Source organism: Balaenoptera borealis (assembly GCF_965194805.1).
Source record: "Balaenoptera borealis genome assembly, chromosome: 13".
In the NCBI taxonomy this organism is placed as follows: domain Eukaryota; kingdom Metazoa; phylum Chordata; class Mammalia; order Artiodactyla; family Balaenopteridae; genus Balaenoptera; species Balaenoptera borealis.
In genome coordinates, this window is record NC_138870.1 from 75,973,241 (window position 1) to 75,995,930 (window position 22,690).

Here is a 22,690-nt window from a genome sequence, read left to right on the forward strand (position 1 = left end):
CCATACCTGCGTTTGGATTCTGTTCAGACCTCTAAACCACAAGATCTGGCCACGCCGTAACTCCCGCTCAGCGTGATCAATCTCTTCCACGTCCTCTGCTAACTCCTCCTCAGGTATTTCTTCCTTTTGTGTTCCATGACCAGCTTCTTTTAGGAATTTTAAACGGCTAGTTGGAATTGTTGAAATAAGCTACAACACAGGGGAAAGAACTTAGAAACAAATCATATCAAACTACAATTAAACCGATCAACTTTAATACAAAAAAGGTATGGAAAGTTGCAAGTATAGCCAACTATCTTTACCAATGAAGCAATGAGATCCTGTCCATCAGAGACTTTCTTTCTCAGAACAAAAAATATTCTTCTCTTAGCTACACAAAAGATTTAAGTTTGAAGGCTAAAAAGTTTTCCTGAATGGAAATAACCTGATTACATTTTCATATTTTATTTAGGACATTCAAGACAGTAAATTATACAACCATGCTTTGATATATACATATTTCCTTAAACTCATATTAATGATATTTATTTCAAATAAAATGAAAATAGGTGATCTTATATGATGCAAAAGAAGTTTACATTTCATTAGTGCTTTAAGAATTCAATGAGAAAAAAACATACCAAAATTCAGAAAATCTTCAAGGCTGAGCTGAAAATAGCTTTTGTTTATTGAATGTATTTATTTTCAAAAAGTACAACTATTTAAAATTGGATTAATACTGATTGAGAATGACACCAAACAGGAACAGATGCCCGAGATGACATAAAAAATACCAAACTACCAATATGTATGAACTTATAGGTGTTCACAGCCATTCCTTAAGGAAGCTGGGAGAAACAGGCATGCAGTCAGAATCAGAACTGCTCAGAGTACTTGTAGTCCAACCACCTCATTTTAGAGATGAAACAGGTTCAGAGACACTGGAAGTGACTTGTTCATGGAGTGACTAAGACCCTAGGTTTCCTGACCAACAAAATCAGTGCTTTCTACCATCGCACACTTAAAATCAATAGACGACGTCAATCAAAGACAGTAACTGATGCCTGTTAGGCATGTACACTGTACTGAATTTCCTCTTCCTGAAATTAGCCAGATTTTGGGGGAGGTTGTAGGGTTTGGTTTTGCCTGTGAGGGAACATTATAAAGTAACTAGAACGGTAATAAAAAAAAAACAACTGTGGGCCCAGTATGGATCCTGCTTAAAAGAAGATCTCAATGAAAGAGGTCTTTATAATGAGTAAGAAGAGAAACCTCAGAACCTAGAAACACAATTAAGAAAAAGGTGAGATAAAAGGCACATAAAGACTGAGTTAAGGTTAAGTACAATCTGAATATTCAGTCTGACTGACTTGCAAAATGACAGTAAATTTGCTCACACCAGTTACACACCATAACATAGGCTAGTTTTCATTTATGAAAATGTTGGTACAGATTCTATCAGTTTTATAGTGATGGTAATGGATTTAAAATGAACAGCACACACACCGTTACCACTTATCTTTTAAAAAATAATGACATATATCTGCAAGTCAGCTACCCATAGTGAAGATTAAGGATATCTAATTTTTCAGGCATTGTATTTTACACATACACTGTTGAAGCCATTTGATCCAAATAATCTAAAATGTCATTTTGTGGCCTATTTTTCCAGATACCAGTATTTTTATAGAAACATTCTTCACATCAACTGAAACTCAAGATTTTTCCAATGCTACACTTGTATTAAATTACAAAACAAAATGATAAAAAGTCTAAAGTATATAATATTTTTATTAAAATATTAAATCTGAAAATGCAAAAGTAGGTCATAGAGCGAAAGATACAGATATCAGCATTCTAACCAGTTATAAATGCATCAACTTAATAACAGTTGTAAAACTTGTTCTAAAAAACAGAATGAAAACTACTTAGAATCAAGTTATAGAACTGATTAAAGAATACACACACTAGAAATTTTTTTTAAAAATCACTGTAGGTTTGAACAAAAAATGATGAGATTTTTTTACCTGGCCCCAGAGTAACGTTCCCATTCCTAGGAATATTGACCATAGCCACTGTTCTATTGAAAGTTCTGAACAACTGAAAGGTTTTCCACCAAACTGCACAATTATTATCTAGAGGAATAATCAAGAATAAATTTATTTAGTGAAGTTGTTGACTTATACTCTGGCCCATGCTCCTTATCTCATTGTGGACTTGTAATGAACAGACCAGTAGCTGGTCCACAGACCACACTCTGAGTAGCACGAAGGCATTGAAGAATGACACCCTACCATCAACTGTTTTGGGTATATCAACCTATGCGAGGAACTTAAGTTTTATCAGACTTGCTTGATAGAGAGACAGGCAGTTACATTTTTGCAATCCCCATATATTAAAAACAGATAAAATAAACCTAACTTTAATAGTAAGTAAAAACTAAAATTTTAGCATGTCATGAACAATGATTTTTTTATAAAATACTTCCAGAAACTACACAGCAAGTAAGCAACACTTCCCCTAAAGTTTATAGAAGTTGAAAGCTAAAACAGAAACAGTCTGCACAGAAATAATTAAGTCTAGGGTTTTGGTTTCGGTATCCACAGTACACAAGGTATAGAGTGAATAAACTTCAAAATTCTTAGATCTTCATTTTGAAACTAGCACCATCCTGTTTGATTCTATTATTGAAAAGCTCACCTTTTAAGTTTAAATCTTACTGTGTTTACTGACTTCCTGGTGTGATCATGCACCATATTCACTTACCTGCTTTGATTCCAGATTCTGCTAATAACAACCATTTACATAGAGGAGTACCATAGAATCCAAGATGATATGAAAACATAGGTATAGTATATAATTATATAAAATTTACCATATGTAAAGTGATGCTTAGTTTTGTCCTTAGAATGACCTTTATAAAAATGGGATAATTTGCTCCTTTCTATTTCATCTCAACCCCACTTCTCACACCCCATTCTCCCACTCCTCTTCTACTTTGTTTTGACAATATTACAAAATGGAAAACTGGCACATACCAGGTCTGGATGAGGCCATTCAGAATCACATGGATTTTAAAATATTCATTTCAAAACCTTTTATTTTTTAATAATGAACTCAACTGTACAAATACAACTACTATTAATTGCTAGAAGCAATTAAGGGATCACTCTAGCTGGACTAAAAAGTGGTTGACTATAAGACTGGCCTTAAATAACATAAAAATTACAACAGTTTTCATAATAACAATGTAGAATAATCAGAATCACAGTGAGTGTGAAGTATCACAGCCACAGAACCAGTAGTGCAATTAAAGTAGTATTAGTTTAATGTACTCATTCACATGTAGAATTTCAGGATGGGGCAAATTTTCACTCGAGTTCTTTTGATGTCATCAAGGCAATACACAGAAGGCCCACACATTGCAGTCAAGTAATTTCTGGAACAAGCCACCTGTTCACCTAAGATCTCCACATAATAATCATATTTGAAACTATCTTTTACAATTACCCACCTGTACCACAAATGTGCCTAAAACAATTGTGCAGAAGATGGCATTATTAAAGATTCCTTCAAACACATTTCTTTCACCATGAATTTTCCGAGCATTTATTTCGTTGAAAAGTTGCATCAGTACAAAGGTATTAAAAACAATAGTATAATGTTCCGATGGAGGAGCATGCAAAGGAGCATTTCTTCCACTATCAATATCAAAAAACTTTTCTCCTGAAAGAATGAAAAATTACTATTTTGTAATTATCATACAAAATAATTTAACATTTCAAGGAAGTATGCAATAAAACCTAGTCAGACCTTTCTTTGCTCTCAAACGGCAGCACAGAAAGAGTTGGAAGGGACCTGGGATTCTCTAGTACAACCCTCTTTTATTTTATACAGGAGGAAACGGAAGCCCCCAAAACTATGGTGACATGTTCAGGATCACATATCTAAGTTAGTGGTAAAGCCAAGGACAAGAAATTCGGACTCTTTTTACTCTCCCACTGCCCCAATCTATCACACTGCCTCTCAAAATGTACTAAGGATCCACTGATAAACAGAAGAAATTAAAGATAAATGGGGAGTCAGAAAGAAAATAACTTATATTCTTGAAAAATTTGTAACATTAAAACCATCTGGGATATTAGCTTGGAACAGAAACAACTGAAACTTTATCAGGCATTAAATTCTTACCAGCAAACAAGAGTGTAAAGACTACTACAAGCTGATAGAATGCATGACCCAAAATATTCTTCATCATTGTGCGTGAGATGAGAGGCTTATTTCTACCATAAGGCTTCCGAAGCAGGAGAGACTCAGTGGGGGGTTCAGTTGCCAGAGCCAGGGAAGCGAGCGTATCCATTATGAGATTTACCCACAGCATCTGCACAGCCTTAAGCGGTGAATCCTAGAAAAGACAGGTTTCTTAATAGACATTTACAACTATTCAGGGACTCCGCAATTCTCAGGAAGCCGTTTCTATTTAAAAACTTAACAGAACAGGATTACATTTTTATATGAATTAACCTAAAATACTAAGCTTCAACTTATTTAAATATTTAAGTACTTTAAAAAGGCAGATTATACACATCTTTGCTCTAAAATAAACAAGTTTTAATGAATAAATTGTCAACCTACTTGAGTAATACAGGCGCCCGTGAAAGCCACAATCACTGCTACTACATTAACAGTAAGCTGGAACTGAAGGAATTTTGAGATGCTATCATAGACATTTCGTCCCCACATAACTGCTTTAACAATGCTTGTAAAGTTGTCGTCTGTGAGAATAATATCAGATGCTTCTTTAGCTACGTCAGTTCCAGCGATACCCTATTAAAGAAAATTTCTGTGAATTAGACTGAATGTTTAAAATATAACCTTTAAATATTTGAAAGGATAATATATATTTTATAAACAAAAATTTACCATTATACTTAATAATTATTGACTTAAATTTACCATAAAAGGGGGTAATATAGTTAGTCTAAGATATTGTACTATCTCTCAGAAAGACATTCTATCTCAGCAGAAATCGAACATAATGAATGAGGCATTGACAATAATGTTCAAATTGAGTTTAAAAAAACAAAAAGAGGAATGGACACAGGCACTACCCAAGTTCCTTCCAAAGGCACTACCCAAGTTCCTTCCAAAAGTCACACTAAAAGATTTTTTTTTTTTAATTAAAAAATAAAAACTTACAAAGTCAAAAAGTTAGTGGGAAAAGAGACACTGCAAAAACATCTTAAGAGGCTGGAAAGCAGATAACCAAGTAGGAAGAAACTCAGCAGACTCCAGAAAGCTGAATCCTAAATCAACAGTAGGAGAGCAGAGTAGCAGCCTTTCTGCACTACAGGACTCTCTTATGTAAGGCTCAGGACTCGGCAGCACCAGGCAGCACTGGAGGTAGGGGTGAAGGCGTGAAAAAGAACAGGAGGATTCTTAAAGTCTACCGAAGATGCTGAAGCAGTACTTAGAGGGCCCAAACTAAGAATAACAATGTCCCTCAACAGTGGAATGGGATGGATTAATAAGTTGTGGACTGATAAAAATGAGTGAACTACAGCTATATACAATAACACAGATGAATCTCACATGAAAAATGATGAATAAAGGAAGATGGACTCAGAATAATACATGATATATGATTCTTATGTACGAAGTTCAAAACCAGACAAAAGGAATCTTCAGAATACTGGTTATCTCTGCAGAGAGACACGGCCGTAATTAGAAGGGAGTGTGGTTGAGGCATCTGGGGGCATAGGTCATATTCTATTTCCTGCCTTGCATAGAACAGGTCTGTTTACTTGTGATAATCCATTCAGTGTTTACTTATGACACAGACACTTTCCTGTATGTGTGTTATATTTTAATAACAAAATTAAAAGAAAAGGCAGCTAGAGCCTCCGAGTCCCTTCCCACATCCACGCAACCAGGAAGTCTGCCACTTCCTCTAACCTGGCAGAAGACTGCCTGCTAATTTACTAGGGAGGGTATAACAGAGAACGTTTAGACTGAAGGATACCAAGTGCTGCTGAGTATAGGAGGTGCTATATTGAAAAAAAGGGGTTAAGAGTAACTGTTTAATGAATGTAGAGACCACTACCCTCCTTTTTCTACTTGTTTCCCAGAATACCAGCATTCAGGATTGCCCTCTAGGCAGCACATTTGAAAATTCTTTCCTGAAAATCTGACCATCATAGGAGAAGAGACCTAAAAATACTGAAAATTCAAGGTACCCTAAGGAAGTGAAATGGCCAAGCCAGATCACTTTACTGGGAAGCTTCTGGTCAATAAATCCCACTTAGAGGCCTAAGGCTTTCCAGCTTTTCAGCTTTCTACTGGTAAAATATGCAGAGACAACCAAGAATCACTTTGACATCTGAAGAAAGCACTAACCTGAAAGACAGAGACTAAACCAAAAGGCATATGGAGACACAAACACTACACAGAGATAAAAGCTGATTTTTATTAAAAAAAATCAAATCCTTAGAAAGGCAAAAGGTCAGCAATGAAACAAGAACAAGAACTCAGAGATCCAAAAACAACTCTTGGAAATTAAATATATGATCACAGAAATGAAAAAACAACAGAAGTTGAGGAAATATTCCTGCAAGATGACAAAGGTATGGTAGACAGGAAAAAAGAGACAAGATAATAAGGTAAGTCCAAGAGGTTCAAAAATCAGAGGGGACTATCCCACAAAGAAGAGACACTGGAGAAGACATAAGACGAGTATAAGAAAATTTCACAAAATTGAAGAAAATGAGTTTTCATAGTAAAAAGTTGCCTTAAGACAAACCATCACAACATTTCAGAGGACTGAGAACAAAGGAAAGACTTATATACCTCCAAAAAGTGTGTGCGTGTGGCAGGGGGGAAGGAGGTTCAAAATTCAAAATGGTATGTAATAACAATGGAGGTACAAATTCAAAATTCTGAGTGAAAATTATTGTCAACCTAGATTTTTATACCAAGTCAGACTAAGTATCAAGGAGGATTCTTTGAGGAGAGAATAGAGATTTCAGTCATAAAAGTTATGAAAAAGTTTAACTCTCATGAACCCTTTTTCTCAGGGATCTATTGGAGGAGATGGCTTTACTACATGAGAGAGTAAACCAAAAAAGACACTGACATCAAATTCAGGAAATTCAAAATCTAACATAAGAGAGAGGAAAAGGTAATTCTTAGGTATGGAGAAAGAAGAGACAGCTGTGTAGCAGGCTTAGCAAACAGTCCAGATTGAAGCACATCAGAAGATCTGGGAGAGGGATCTCTAAGAAGGCAAAACTGGTAAAAGTGCCTGATGTCTCTGACGTAATGAAAGGAGTGATGAATTAGTATTAAGTACATAAAAAAACTAAGAAAATAGATAGATAAATAATTTAAAGATTAAAAAGTGAATTGAAAAAGAAAATGTATAGGGAATACAAAAAGTTGTGCAAGGAAGTAAAAGTAATTATAACAGACCACATGGCTCAGCTTGTAACAGCATTTCTAATCACAATAAGGACGGTATATTGACTGACCTCTAACTCTGATGGAAGAGTAACAGGATAGGTAGTGTGCATGAATGCATACAGGTGTCTGTGTGCCTGTGAAAGTGCTAAATCCTTATCTTCCTTAATGAAGAGTCATTAACAAATGCTTTATATTAAAACAATAAAAAACCTATGGGGGCTTCCCTGGTGGCGCAGTGGTTGAGAGTCTGCCTGCCGATGCAGGGGACACGGGTTCGGGCCCTGGTCTGGGAAGATCCCACATGCCGCGGAGCTGCTGGGCCCGTGAGCCACAACTACTGAGCCTGCGTGTCTGGAGCCTGTGCTCCGCAACAAGAGAGGCCGCGACAGTGAGAGGCCCGCGCACCGCGATGAAGAGTGGCCCCCGCTTGCCGCGGCTGGAGGAGGCCCTCGCGCGGAAGTGAAGACCCAACACAGCCAAAAAATAAATAAATAAATAAAATTAAAAAAAAAAAAAACCTATGAACTGGGAGATTGGGATTGACATATATACACTACTGATACTATGTATAAAATAGATAACTAGTGAGAACCTACTGTATAACACAGGGAACTCTACTCAGTGCTCTGTGGTGACCTAAATGGGAAGGAAATCCAAAAAAGAGTGGATATATGTATACATATAGCTGATTCACTTTTCTGTACAGTAGAAACTAACACAACATTGTAAAGCACTATACTCCAATAAAAATTAATTTAAAAATATAAAAAAATTAAAAAACCCTTGTAATCATGCCATTTAGGTACATGGAGGCAAACAACTAAGGAAAACAAACAGTGAAAATAGTTGGTTTTCTTTAGTCAAAAAATTAGCTGGAAGAAATGATATGTGGTAGGGGACATAGTTATTAAGTCTTATAGAACTGTTTGACTTTTTAAATGCTATGCAATATTGTTTTGATAAACACGAAGTCCAAAACAAGTTTTTCTCAAAATACTCCATGAAGGAGCAATCTTAATTTAAAATTTTAGTCTCTAACTCCTAATCTGTATACTTTACTTTTTTTTTTTTTTCTTTTTTTCGGCTGCACTGTGCCACTTGTGGCATCTTAGTTCCCCGACCAGGGACTGAACCGGAGCCCTCGGCAGTGAAAGCACGGAGTCCTAACCACTGGCCCGCCAGGGAATACCAGGGCATTCCCTGTATACTTTACTTTTAATGTGCAACATATTTAACACATCTAAACCCAACAGGTTTCCTTGCCTCTAATCATCCTCCATCTTTTGCAAATGCAAATCTCACACTCCCTTGTTCAAAATCTTTCAAAATTTAAAAAGCTACTTTAAGATGTTAATTAGTGTCCAAATAAAAACTAGTTCCATAGTGAAACAAGTTTGGGAAACTCTCCATCAAAAAACGTTAAAACAGCTTTTTATAAGCTTCTTAGAGCTGTATGCTAGCATGCATTGTGAGTCTCCAAATTTGTTTTACTGCATGAGAAGTCTGCTTGGGAAGTGCTCATCTACAGGATACAAGAACAAATTCCTCATCTTCATATTCAAGGCCCTTCTGATCGTCACATTCCAGTACCCACCAACACCACACCCTCTTCTAGTGAAGTTAAACTACTTGCAATTCTCGGAGGGTCTCTTGGCAGTACTTTTCTCCCTCTCTCCATTCAAATGGCACCTCTTTCAGAAAACTTTCCCCAGTCTCTACAGGCAGAGTCAAGGACTTCTTCCTTGAGGCACTCCCTGTGCAGTGTTTAGTCCTTCACTGGCTGCCACCGTGCTTCAATGATTTACTTCCTTGTGTGCTGAACCTTTAGGAGGCAGCAACTACTCACCTGTAATGTTTCTGGCCCAGAATATTGAAAACAGCTTCTTAATGTTTGGAGGAGAAACAAATTATTATTAACCCAAAGTCTAAAAACACTTTAAATTAAATGAAGATATTTTAATTACCTTAGGGAAGATTTTACTACCACAGATGCATATTTGGTTACAGAAATACATCATGGCATTCAGTGTATGATGACAGAAATATCTGTACATGTGTGGTTAACTGAATTTTGGTAAGAATAATGCAATATAATTTAAAAAATAATGTAATCATATTTTAAACACAGCATGGAAGCTTGCTATCTAAAGGAATTCTAAAAGGAGTGGCTAAACAGGGGAAAATGCCAGGCCTCTTTGCAATGTACTCACATTAAAGTCCCTTTAATTTATTGTTGTAAATTTTATCTTAATGTTGAATTTACTAAATGTAAGTGTGTGTGTGTGTGTGTATACATACACACACACACACCTCTATATATATAAACAGAGAGACAGAGAATAGAGTGTTTTAAAATGCTATTTCTGCCTGAAAAATAAGACACAGGTTTAAAAAGAAATAATCAATAGCAATTTCTTGGGCTTCCCTGGTGGCGCAGTGGTTAAGAATCCGCCTGCCAATGCAGGGGACACGGGTTCGAGCCCTGGTCCGGGAAGATCCTACATGCCGCGGAGCAACTAAGCCGGTGCGCCAAAACTACTGAGCCTGTGCTCTAGAGCCCGCGAGCCACAGCTACTGAGCTCATGAGCCACAACTACTGAAGCCCGCGCGCCTAGAGCCCGTGCTCCGCAACAAGAGAAGCCACCGCAGTGAGAAGCACGCGCACCACATCAGAGTAGCCCCTGCTCGCTCCAACTAGAGAAAGCCTTCGCACAGCAACAAAGACCCAACACAGACAAAAATAAATAAAATAAAATAAATAATAAATTTAAAAAAACAGACACTTCATCTCTCACACACACACACACACAAAAGCAATTTCTTGTGGGTATCTAATAAAAGCCCAAGACAAATAATTTCATCTTTCAGTTTTAAAATATGAAATTGAAGAACTGAACAAATATACAAAGTAAATCAAGCTTGAGCAAGAGTGCTTTCAAGTCCAAGCCACTACGCACTTATTTTTTCTCTGTGCATTTAAAATAAATTTAGATTTTTTTTGACATGCTACCTTTAAAAAAAAAAAAGTGGTAAAATGGACCTAAAACTTTCAAGGCTTAAAAATCAAACAAACAGAGCAGCTGTTGTACTGTGTTTTTGTTTGAATTACTATATTTACCTGCATTTATTTAAAGCCCTTAGTATCTGCCTTAAACACCTAAGTTTTAGGAAGAAAGTTTGTTGTTTTTTTTTTTTTAATATTAAAATGCATTGTATATAAATACCTTCCTGGTCAGCTGTCCAGATGAAAGTAGAAGTAAGAATCCTGCCAAATGCTCAAGAGCAGCAATGAGTGATCCCGTGTTTCTAAAATGAATGATCCTGTTTTGCTTACAGCCAAAGGAAAAGCCCTTAAATATTCCTTATCCCTTCAGCTTCTTCTCCCAGCTCTCCAGAAGTTCTCACCAATGCACTGCTTACCATAATAAGTTTGGGATAGGGCAGGGTGGGAATCTTTGGGTTCACAGCTATTGGTTGAGGGTACTTTACCCATATCATTTCCTTCTTCCATCTCCCTCACTCTTGTTAAAAGGCAGCTACCATGGTGGTGGTTCTGCTAAACCCCTATTTTAGTAGCAAAATACCAGGGGGACAAATTATGCAAATAAACATTGGTACACATAAATATTCTCCTTTCTGAAACACTTGGGGGCACACCGTGTTTCAGAATTCAAAGTCTCTCATGCTTTAGCAAGACGATGAGGCACATACCTTCTATCACAAATTCTCCCAGATGGGGTTAGCATCCCATAAAAACACATTAATATCTCTACAATGACTATGAACGTTCATATTAAGTGGGACAAATAACATCCTCATATCATTCAGAATAGTTTTTGCAATCAAATGATTCTGCTGCAAATTTAGGAAAAAAAATTTCAGTTTTCAGATTTTTGGATTTGAGAATTGTGATTATGAACCTGTATTTTCCAAAAATGAAATAAATCAAATTAAAATGAAATAAAATACTTAAATTTTCTATGGCACTGAAAGTACAAAGATTCATTCCAACACTGAAAAATTAGAAGGACTGGATTCAAAGATATAACAATCTAATTTCAATCATTAAACATTTATGTAGCATATGTATTTCATGATAACTACTTCATAGTAAACACTTCATCAGTATTATGGCTACAGTATAAAGAAAATAATAATGAAATGCTAAAATTTCCTAGCACTTTTAATAATCAAATATAAATTAAGAACTTGGGTGGGGTGAAATAGATCTTTTTTTTCAATCAAAAAAGATTACAAAAAAAAAAAAAGATTACATCTATTATACATGAAATGATTACTATTAAAAGTTATGCTTAAGACATTTTCAGTTGAGTGGAAGATTCTTAATCATATTCTTAATTTAAATACATATAACTGTTCTAAGCCTGTCTCCTGTTTAAGAGGACTGTAAGGTTTAGATGAGAAGACAGACATTTATATATTTTACAGAGTACAAGGTAAATGTATGATATTATTATAACTGTTCAAAAGAAGTCATGTCATCTTCCAGCATCAAATAAAGGTATTATATAAACTAATTAGACGTATAAACCAATTTAGGCTTACATATTATCCCTTAAGCTACTCTTGAGGGACAGTGTTTAAAATCAACAGCAATTTAGTAACAAACAAACAAACCAAACAAACAGAAAACCCAGCCAGTAAATTACATCTGAATATTTGAATTAGGTTAAGTTCCTACCATTGCAAATCCAACATCAGCTTTCTTTAATGCTGGGCCATCATTTGTACCATCACCAGTTACAGCTACAACCTGGCGTTGTTCTGAGACAGTGCTGTCAATTATACCTGAAATAAAAGTAAGTATTTATGCTGTAAAAACAATCTGTTTAATTAATAATAAAGTGATTCTGCAGAATATGCTAGCTAGCCAGTTTTACAGACTCAAAGTTAAAAATAAATAATTAAACACAGAGAAATGGAAACTGCTGAGATGTTGGGCAAGGAACAACTCCAGAAATTGTTGTATTAGGAGTTATATCCTGTTTTAATCACTGAAGATAAACACAATTCACCTAAGGTATCAAAAGGAAATGTATTTGGATTTTATTGGAGAAGATGATATCCACGATTCAATCTAATATTCCGTATCTATTACTATTTTAGGAAGCAGAACGCATTTCTCTATTAAGAAATTGCGGAGTAATTGTAAAATCTACTCACCTTTAACCAGTGTATGTTTGTCAGTAGGAGATGACCTTGCAAGCACTCGAAGCTTTGGCCAAATCTTGTCTATCCGCTCTTGCTCAATCTATAAATTTTTGTCAAAGTTAAAACGTGCCCAAGCCTAGTTTTCTAATTCCAAGTTAGCGACCTAGCATTTGTATCAGTGGTTCTCAAAGTGTGGTGGACAGACCAGCGGTATCAGCAACTCCTGGGAACTTGTTAGAAATGGAAATTGCTGAGCGAGACCCAAGGTCTGTCTTATAAGACACTCTGAGGTGGGGCCTAGTAATCAGCGTTTTAAAAAGATCTCTAGTCACTCTAACGCAGAACCGCTGTTATATATATCATTACAAGATCAAATTCTAACCATCTCCCCACTGCCTATGAAAATGGAAACTCCTTAGCGTAAGTAGTGCAGGGTTTGGGGTCCCCTAAAATATGTTCCATAGTAACCTTTCCAAACGCATCTCCCATTAGTCGCTTACACATATTGTACTTCTTGGGCCCAGACTGAAAAAATGAAGCACTCACTCCCTTTAGGGCAAATTTCTTTATCACTTGTCCCCTTTATTTCCTAAAATGCTACTGTTCTGCTTCTTGGGGTGAGGGCTGCACTGATCCAGGTGCGATGCCTAACACGTAGTGCGTATTCAAGATGTATCTGTCCAATGAAATTCCTAATATACTAAAAATATATCAACTTAAAAAATAAAAAATGCTTACCTCGCCTTTTTCATTTCGTATTCTTCTGTTGAAATCTTTACCTTCTAGGCACAGGAAGTCTTCCCCAGGATGTAAAATACCACATTTGGTAGCAATAGCCCGAGCAGTATTAATATTATCACCAGTGACCATCCTCACAGTAATTCCAGCCCTCTGACATTTCTTTATTGCATCTGGCACCTGGTTAATGTGGAAAAAAATTCACATGATGAAAAGAAAATTAGTATTTCCAGGGTGGGGAAAAATCCCACCGAACAAATATACATTGCCTCATAGTCCCACAAATGACAACCTTAATTACATCTCAAGATATTATTTCTTGAAGTAGTCCCAATAATCTCTTCTTTCCCCTTCCACTGCCACAGTCCTAGTTCAGGCTTCACTTTCAGTTATCATCTGACTTAATTTGCTTACATTATTTATTTGCCAAAGGCTTTTTAAAGCGCCTTTTTCCCCTAGCAACCATTAGGCAATTCTTTCCTGGTTGGCTTTCCACCGTTCTGGTTTTACTGCCCAGACCACACCAGAGTAAAATGTTGGTGTTCTTTAGGGTTAAGGGAGGCTCACTTGTTTTTCCCCATTCTTGATCTTTTAAGGGTTATCTTACCTATTCTGGAACCTCCAACTACTAGCTACATGCTAATAACTTTCAGACCTACATATTTTTCCCAGCTCATTGTGAGAGCTGGATTCCTAGTTCCATCAGAAAACAGACATCAGAATTTGGGTGTCTAAAACGGAAACCATGTTTTCTATCTAAGAGAAACCTAAAGATTATCTGATATCTTCAAACTCCTTACCCTATACATCCTTAAGGGCCAGTGAGTCCTGCGATTCTACCTCAAACCTTCCCTGTACTTGGTCTCCAATGTTTGTTGCCTGAGCTACTGCAATAGCTTTTTAAAATTGGCATCCTTGTGTTTATGTTCGTTTCCCCTTTAAAACATCTGATATACCCAACAATACAGTTCTTTTTTTAATACACTTCTTCAAAAATATACGATTCCTCAACTGTTATACTATAAACCACAAAGTTCTCAGTATAACAGAGCATCACACTTGAGCTTCAGAATAGCTCCCTAGTAGATAAAAAACAAGGATTTACTATATAGCACAGGGAACTATATTCAATATCTTGTAATAACCTATAATGGAAAAGAATAAAAAAAAGAAAAATATATGTATAACCGAATCACTTTGTTGTACACCTGAAACTAACACAATATTGTAAATTGACTATACTTCAATTAAAAAAATACAAGATGACCAAATATTGCACTATTGAGCACCCTTACGCTAAAAAAAAAATTCATTGTTTAGGTGAAATGCAAATTTAATTGGGTGTCCTGTATTTTATCTGGAAACCCTACTCTAGATCTAACTACCAGTTCACAGGAAATAGAAGGAATGCAATTGGCAAAATCTATTATAGAATGTAGAATACTCTCCAGGACACATGTCTTTCTACAAATAATTTCCAATGAAACAATAGTTTACTTGCTAATTGAAAGAAAAAAACAATTTGTTCTTTGACAGAGAAATTGCAAGAATGGAAAAGGGAGGAAACCTATAGATCCTTTAGATTAAAAGAGACTTGAGAGGCATGGCAATAAATTTAATGTGTGGATTTTGGATCCTGATTTGAATAAGCATTTGTGACACAATTTAGGAAATTTAAAAAATAATAAATATTTAGGAATTATTGTTAAAAGTTTTAAGTATCATGGTTGTGTTTCACAAAAGAATTAAAAAAAAAAAGAGTAGTTTCCTAGATTTATCTAAATTTTTTTTCTACTATACACAGCTTGATAGATGAATAATCAATGTATTATTTTTGTGCCTGTGCTTCTGTAATTCTCTTTGCCTAGAAAATCCTTTCCTGTTCTTCTCTAACCAGAAAATCCATGTCGATCCTACTAGAACAGAGGTCGCAAATGCAAATACCCACAGGGCCATGCGGGTAACAGAAATGAGGAAAAAACACTGAAAGTGACAAATCCAAGACAATCCTAATAGAAGAGCACTCAGCTCTAGTCTTTTTTTTTTTTTTTTATCACGGTGGAAATGTTGACAGAATCTATAATTTCAAGAGAAAGCAGAAACCCAGATTTGTGTGTACTCTCAAACCTGATGTTTTAAACACACACACACACACACAGTCCACATGTAACTTGACTGAAGGCTAACTTTGGCCTATATGCTGTTTGTGACTTCTATTGTAAACAGTGTAAATGTAACATCTCTGGGAGCTTTCATGGCCTACCTAGACAGAACTGTGCTTTCATATTATACATCCCTCTATTGTTTAAAAAAATCAATATTTGATTCTGAAAACACTGGTCTGCTGTATAAATGTATTTCTCACTTCTCATTTGAGATAGAAAGTAACCAGATTTGTCCATCTTATTAGCACTCACTGGGTGGTACCCTGAGATCATTTGGAATAGGAAACAATGAATAAGAGGCAGAAACTGGTCTTGCTTAAAGCTATGTGGCAAATAATATTTAAGAAAGTAAACTAAATTTATTAATAGTCCACTAACCACCAAATACTTCCACTTAAAACTTACAAACTACCTCCACTTTTACAGATAAACTGAAGAGAAGCCAAGCATCTTGTTTAACTATCTATGCATATGCAATAAAGCTAGATTTATTCTAGACATCTAATTAATCAAGATTCTCTACATCAGAACTGTACAATCCAGAAGACCTACTTGGGAAAGCTATGTCCTATTACATTGTCTCATTTTAGTATGAAAGTACTCATCTCATTTTGTGATACTGAAGAAATTAATTGCCACTTACGTGTTTAAAAAAAGATAGAACTGTCCATCAACCTCAGTGCTAAGAACACAAAATGAGCAATACATTTTCCAAAGGACAAAAGTTGAAAACATCCTGATTTAATATTATATTTAGATAAGATTTAAGCCATAAATCAATGTATAAAACTTCGAATGGTTTTCCTTTGACCAAAGGTTGGCAAACATGATCAACCTGGATGTTTCATAAGCATTTGAAACTCCAGAACCCCAAACTTGATCTCTAAATAGGCAGCTTCGTCTGACTCTCTTATTACATTTGTAATACCATCTACCAGCCACTCAGTTATGCAAGTTGGAGACTGATTCCCCACTCCTCCAGAAGAGATCTAATTGTAGAGATATCCCAGTCCTAAGCTTACTGCTCTAGCTACGCACTTTCCTCACGAGATCTCCTTTAGCCTCATATGTGAATTCTCCAGCCTACTTCACTTTCAGGCTTCTAGGTTCAACTGCCTGCTTGACATATAATTGGATGTTTCAGAGATCTCAACAATGTCAAAAAGAGTATATCCAAACCCAACATATTCATTCCTATTGGTTCTACCTCTATTTACTTTAAAATCATACCTTTCTTTCCATCTTCCCTGCCACAACTGTAGTTCTAAGCCATGATCATCTCTTGCCTGGGATCACTGCAATAATCTCATTGGGTTCCCTGCTTCTACTCCTCTTTTTAATTCATTTCTTACATAGTACCCCAAATACTATTTTAACAACATGAATCATGTCACTTCCCAGCCTGAATTTCTTCAACGACTTCCCACTGAATTTCAGAATAAAATTCAGAGCCCTTGTTGCCTAGTAAGGCCAAAGATAATCTCATCTGCCCTTTCTTGTCCAAACTTACAGCCACACTGGCCTCCTTTCCACCTCTGAAAATCTAAATACTTTCTCTTCTTAAGTGTCCTATATTTTTTGTGCCATTTTTCTGGAATACTGTTCTTGCAGCTATTTACATGGCTGGCTCACTTTTAGCCATCAGACCTCAACTCAAATGTTACATCTTCAGAGATCCTTAATGTGGTCTCTGCTATCTCTTTTATCACCCTGTGCATATCCTTTACAGCCCTTATCACACTTGTAATAGTCATATCTGATGCTCCCCTGCTACCTCACGCCAATTAGAATATAAGGCCTATGAGGGCAGGGACCAAGTCTTATTCCTCACAGGATGTGTCTTCACTTGGCATACTGCCTATGTACCTATCACTCTACCTGTTTATCTGTTGTGTTACCTCTAGAGTATAAGTTTCATAATTATCTTGTTTAGTGTAGTATTTCCAGTTCCTAGGAGAGTGCCTGGCACTACACCCTGGATGTTGAATCAATGAGTTGATGGCAGCCACTGAACAAAAGCTGTTTTTGCCTCTGTGCTTCTATTCATGTTGCTTCTTTGCTCACAATGTGCTTACCGCTCACTCTCTCTCTTGGTCTAGCCAATCCCTCTTCATCCTTTGAGACTCACATCAGGTACTTAACCGCTAGGAAGTCTTACTTGACCCCTCTCATGGTTAACATAACACAGTGGGGTCTTTTAAGCAAATGTATTTTATACAGAGCTGGGTGTGAACACACTAGCTCTAATGTCTAGAGCTAACCTCTATACATCTCAATTTTTCTTCATCTTTCAAATAAGTACTAATACTTATAACTCAGAGGTGAATATTAAATGAAATAATACATGTAAAGCACTTGGCATAATATCTGGCACACAGTAAGAATGCAATAAAAAGATATAATTACTTTAGAAGGTTGGGGGCTCATATAACATGCTCTGCATATGTATCTAACTATGTACTAACATCCTGGTTATAATTATGTGTTTGTCCATCCCTGCCCAGGACAGTGACTTCTTTGAGGCCAGGAACCAGATCTCAAAAATCTTTATGTCTCCAGTATCTTAGCATAGTGGCTGGCACACAGCAGTTGCTCAACAGACTTAAAAAAAAAAAAAAAAAAAAAAAAGATTTAAAGAAGAAAAGCAAAGTCTAGAGCTGCGGACTGTCCAATATGGTAACAAGATGTTTAAATATAAATTGAAAAAAAATTTTTTTAATTCAGTTTTTCAGTTGCACTAGCTACACCTTAAAATCTCAGTAGTCACATGTGCCTAGTAGCTATGATATGGAACAACACAGAACAATTCTATGGTTGCAGAAAGTCCTATTGGACAGTGCTGGACTACAGACCATGAAAACAAATAACTTAATGGCATTTACTATGTAATTTAATATAAATATCAATGGACAAAACCTACCCAGTTCAAGGCACTGGTTATGCTATAAACATACAGGATCCCAAAGAGAAGTTATCTAATTAAAAACCATAAACAGGTAGCACATGCAGCACAAGCACTATTATTTCACTAATCTTGGATTCACATAGGAGAGAAATAAAATCACAAACACTAAGAATTTTACTAGAAAACTGGTTAAAGTTAGTGCCTTCTGCACATGCAGAACACAGAATGTTTCACCACCTCAGGTCTCACAGGATCTTCAATCCCCACAACAGCAATGCATGTAAGGCCGGTGACAATATCATTTTCATTATCCCATTCTGGTTCTGGTTCTCCTGCTGGGAAATCTCTGAATGCAAGACATATGGTTCTCAAGCCTTCTGATGCCATCGGTTCAATCACAGTTTTTACAATATCATCACGGTCCCTTGGTCTGAATACTTTTGCCTCACCATTAGCACTCAAGATTTTGAAACACCTATAAGGAAATGTTGAATCCAAACATCAATAATTAACAAAAATAATGGTTAATGCCATTTAAGTGAACTGGAAGGGCTAGAGTCATGGAATCTGATTACCCGGAATTCAGAGAATTACATATGTTGTGCTTTTACAGACTTAAATCACATTCACCTTTCACCCTCCCCTTTACAAAATACAGTTGTCTTTTTATGGTTCTCACTTGGCCATGCTCCATTCAAGTTACTTTAGACACTTCTCTTTTGGAAATGCAGGGCTTCTAAATTTTCACAAAAAACCTCGTGGCAGAGAAGAATAAACTATATGCCTGTCCATTTTGGTACAGAATTAGACATTAATTTTAATTAACACAAAATTTCCAGATATTTCCTTCTTTTAAAGTAAAAAGCCACGTTCAATCAACCCTTACCTGAGATGCTGTTTCATCACCTATATTGTTTTAACCATGAAAGAAAAAAAATAACTTACTGTTAAAATAAGCACTCTATTAGAATGAGAGAGATAATGCCAAAATAGTTTTAGTTTCAGCGAAACTAACTACAACTCGTTAACTGTGTAGTAAATAAAAGTTACACTGTATACTTCCCTATTTAAAGTTTATTTTTTCACATTGCCTCTTTATGTTCTTCTCCTTGGTGATGCCACTGCCTCCTGCTTCTAGGCAGGTGATTCCCAAATCCCCATCTTCTGTTTTGATCGTTTTCCAAAGCTTTCCACTCTGACAGTCTACTCAGACGTTGTACCGTACCTTAAATTTACTGCATGCAAGACTAAAGGCTGTGTCCTCACTGCCCATTGAACAGACATCAACATTACTCCCAATAATTTCAATGTTAAGTCTAAACTCTCACCTGAATACCTCCTTTCTCCTCATCATCTATATAGCATTAGCTCCTAAGTCCTATGTATTTGTCCTCTGAACAGTCTTCCGTATGTTTCCTCTCCTTTCTATTCCCCCTGCTACTCTACTGCCTTCTTCTGGCTCTTACTTCAAGCCAGAGCTACTGTAATAGGCTTTTAAATGATATCGGTCTCCAGTCCATCCTTTTTTCCCCCCACAACCCACCTTATTCCCTGATGCAAGAATTATCCTCAGTCCCACAGCTATGCTCATTCTGCTACCTGATGAAAAAAATTCTTCAGCTGCATTATCTGGCCTACTTAACTGTTTTAACTGCTCAGGCTAACATTTAAGAGACTCCACAGCAAAAGTAAATCTCACTGTGGAAAGAGTTATTGTATACTTAATATACTCCATGCTGGATGTTTTACATGCATTATTTTATCTCAGGGTCTTAGAATTGGTGGTCATCATCCTCTTTTTCAGTGAAGGAAAATGGAAGCCAATGGAAGAATCTTCCCAGCATCCCAAAACTACTTAGTTGCAGAAGAGCCAAAGCCTGATTTGGTTTTGATTGAAAAATCTCTCCCATACCACCTACCTGCTTCTCAGCAAGCCACGGATGCAAGATTTCTAACATTTCACAGAAATCAGATAACCAAGCATATGTAAAGGGAAGAAAGATGTCCTGTGTGCCACAAAAGCCCATCACCACTCAGCTGAACTGTCTGACTATTAGCTATTCTCCCAATATGGTCTGCATATTCCCACTTCCTTCCCTCCAATGTGGCTACCTTCAACTTGATCTTACTTCATACCGAAACCTATCTTAAATGCTACACCCTTCATAGTATGACCTCTCATCTTAAAACTTTGTGTACATCTGTCATATTCTGCATTTTCATTTATATGTATTTTCTCTTAAACCTGTTAGATTATAATCTGACAAGTGTTCATTAAGATAACACTGGATTATAATCTACATATAAGCTAATTAAAATTGGAAATATTTTAAATATTACAATTTTAAGTGAGTTCTAATTTTCCAAAAATGCTCTTAATTTAAAAAAAAAAAAGTTTTCTACTTCTCTACTGGAATTAAAAAAAAATCAAAATAATTTCAACACCTGTAGTAACAAATAAGCATTAGGAAAACTATACATAAACATGTGATGTCAAAATTGAGGCGACTGGTGTGTATAAGGACAGTACAAAAGAAAGATTACCATTCAAAATGACAGCAGATATTTAAATACGACGCTGCAGCAGCATAAATATGATAAAACCTCACTCTGATATAAAAGGATTCTCAAGATCTAGGTTTAATGCTTTGCTGTTCTAAAAACTAATATATAATTCATTCATCACTATCTACAATGCAGTGTTGAAGACATAAACGGCAGGTTTTCTTCCCAGAAGGCTTTTATTTTTCATGATCCTACATAACAATGGAGTCAACATGTTTAAGAACAAATATCAATGTTCACTTCATTAAACCTACCAGATTGAATGTAATGGGCTTATTTTCCCTGTAGCAAAATACTAAGAAATAAAAGAAGCTGGAGTATGAAAATGACAGAATACCCTGGGCAAAAGAGCGATACCATTAAAATATACTAAAAAACTCCAAGGTCCTAGCAAATGCCTGATATTCACAAAAAGAAAATAGCAACAATAATAACATAGTAGATATTCCATAAAGCAACTATAGTTAGCAAATTATTCATCTAAGCATTTTACTCTTACTTTTTCAGAATTATCTCAGATGCACCCTTGCTGAATATTCGATAACTTCCATCTGAATTTTTCAGGACAGTACTCATGGACTTCCTAACAGAATTGAAGGTGTAGACTTTGTACAGTGCTTCTTCTGGTATTTCATTTCTAACATCCTGATAATCCCGTTTTAAATCCAAAAGAAGTCCCAACAAGGCACATTCAGTTTTATTACCAACATGACGTGGTAATCCACCCTCTTTCTCTGGTGGCTATAAGAAAAAAAGGTTTAGAAGCTAGTATCATCTTGTTTCTCTACGACAGTTTAATTTATAATGTAAAACAGAACGAGACATTCTAAAACAAAATTATACAGAAATTATATAGAAAACTTCTATTAGTTTTAGCATTTCAAAGAGGGACATAGAAAAAGTAAGGTAGAAAGAAGCTCTGGAGCAAAGATGACACGGATTCCGATCTCAGCCCCGCCAGTTACCAGCTATGTGAACTTTTGGCAAATTACCCAACTGCTGTGGTCCTTGGCTTCAGCATCTGGAAAATGGGTGCTCTTATGACCCAAGAATTAAATAAGACATGTAACTTTTAAAGTTGGTTCCTGACACATATGGGACTTAAGAAATTTTAATTCCTTTCCTTTTCTCTTGTTTTCATTGAATATTTACATTAAATAATTCAAAATTAAATCTACTTTACCAATTTTTATGGCTTAAAATAAAAATATAAGCATTAAAATGAAGCACTGTTGACTTAAATATATATAAAAACTTTATTTCCTTCATAGTATCTTCACAAATACCTCCTTATGTAATCATCACAACAGTATTAAGGGCAGATGTAACCATCTTTACTTAACAATTGAAGAAAGTAAAGCTCAGACTTACAGCTAAGGCAAAGCTAGATCTAGAATCAAGATCTCATAACTTTCCAGTCCAATAATCCAATTCATGAAATACTAATTTTGTTTATGGTCTTCACCCACAAATCACTAGAACACATATCAGCCAAACAATTTCATGCTTTATGTTATAAATAAAGACTTTTAAAACTTGCAAAGTTAAAAATATTTTATTCTAAGGTAGTACAAGTCTAGAATTACTTTATTCAGTTAGTCCCAAAAGGTTTAAGGATCACCTTACAGGTAGGATCTACTGAGAAACCAAACAGAGCATATAGCAAGCATATATAAAACATATTATTTTAAGTTGAAATCTAGTTTCA

General features: G+C 35.8%; 1 protein-coding gene across 12 annotated transcripts in view; it reads right to left on the minus strand.

The window, feature by feature from the left end:
- The window catches only part of ATP2B1 (ATPase plasma membrane Ca2+ transporting 1), a 129,746-nt gene that overhangs the window by 12,989 nt on the left and 94,067 nt on the right, over positions 1–22,690 (minus strand). For 9 of the 12 annotated variants that reach the window (XM_082351795.1, XM_082351797.1, XM_082351786.1 and 6 more), the window contains 10 exons: positions 21,482–21,723; positions 18,655–18,892; positions 13,348–13,527; positions 12,622–12,709; positions 12,140–12,246; positions 4,615–4,806; positions 4,171–4,384; positions 3,494–3,705; positions 2,007–2,114; positions 7–189 (listed from right to left, as the gene is read on the minus strand). In XM_082351795.1, the coding sequence (XP_082207921.1) occupies positions 7–189; positions 2,007–2,114; positions 3,494–3,705; positions 4,171–4,384; positions 4,615–4,806; positions 12,140–12,246; positions 12,622–12,709; positions 13,348–13,527; positions 18,655–18,892; positions 21,482–21,723 (1,764 nt within the window). The remainder of the gene's footprint in view (positions 1–6; positions 190–2,006; positions 2,115–3,493; positions 3,706–4,170; positions 4,385–4,614; positions 4,807–12,139; positions 12,247–12,621; positions 12,710–13,347; positions 13,528–18,654; positions 18,893–21,481; positions 21,724–22,690) is intronic. The other 3 variants (XM_082351793.1, XM_082351794.1, XM_082351788.1) reach the window with 1 other exon arrangement.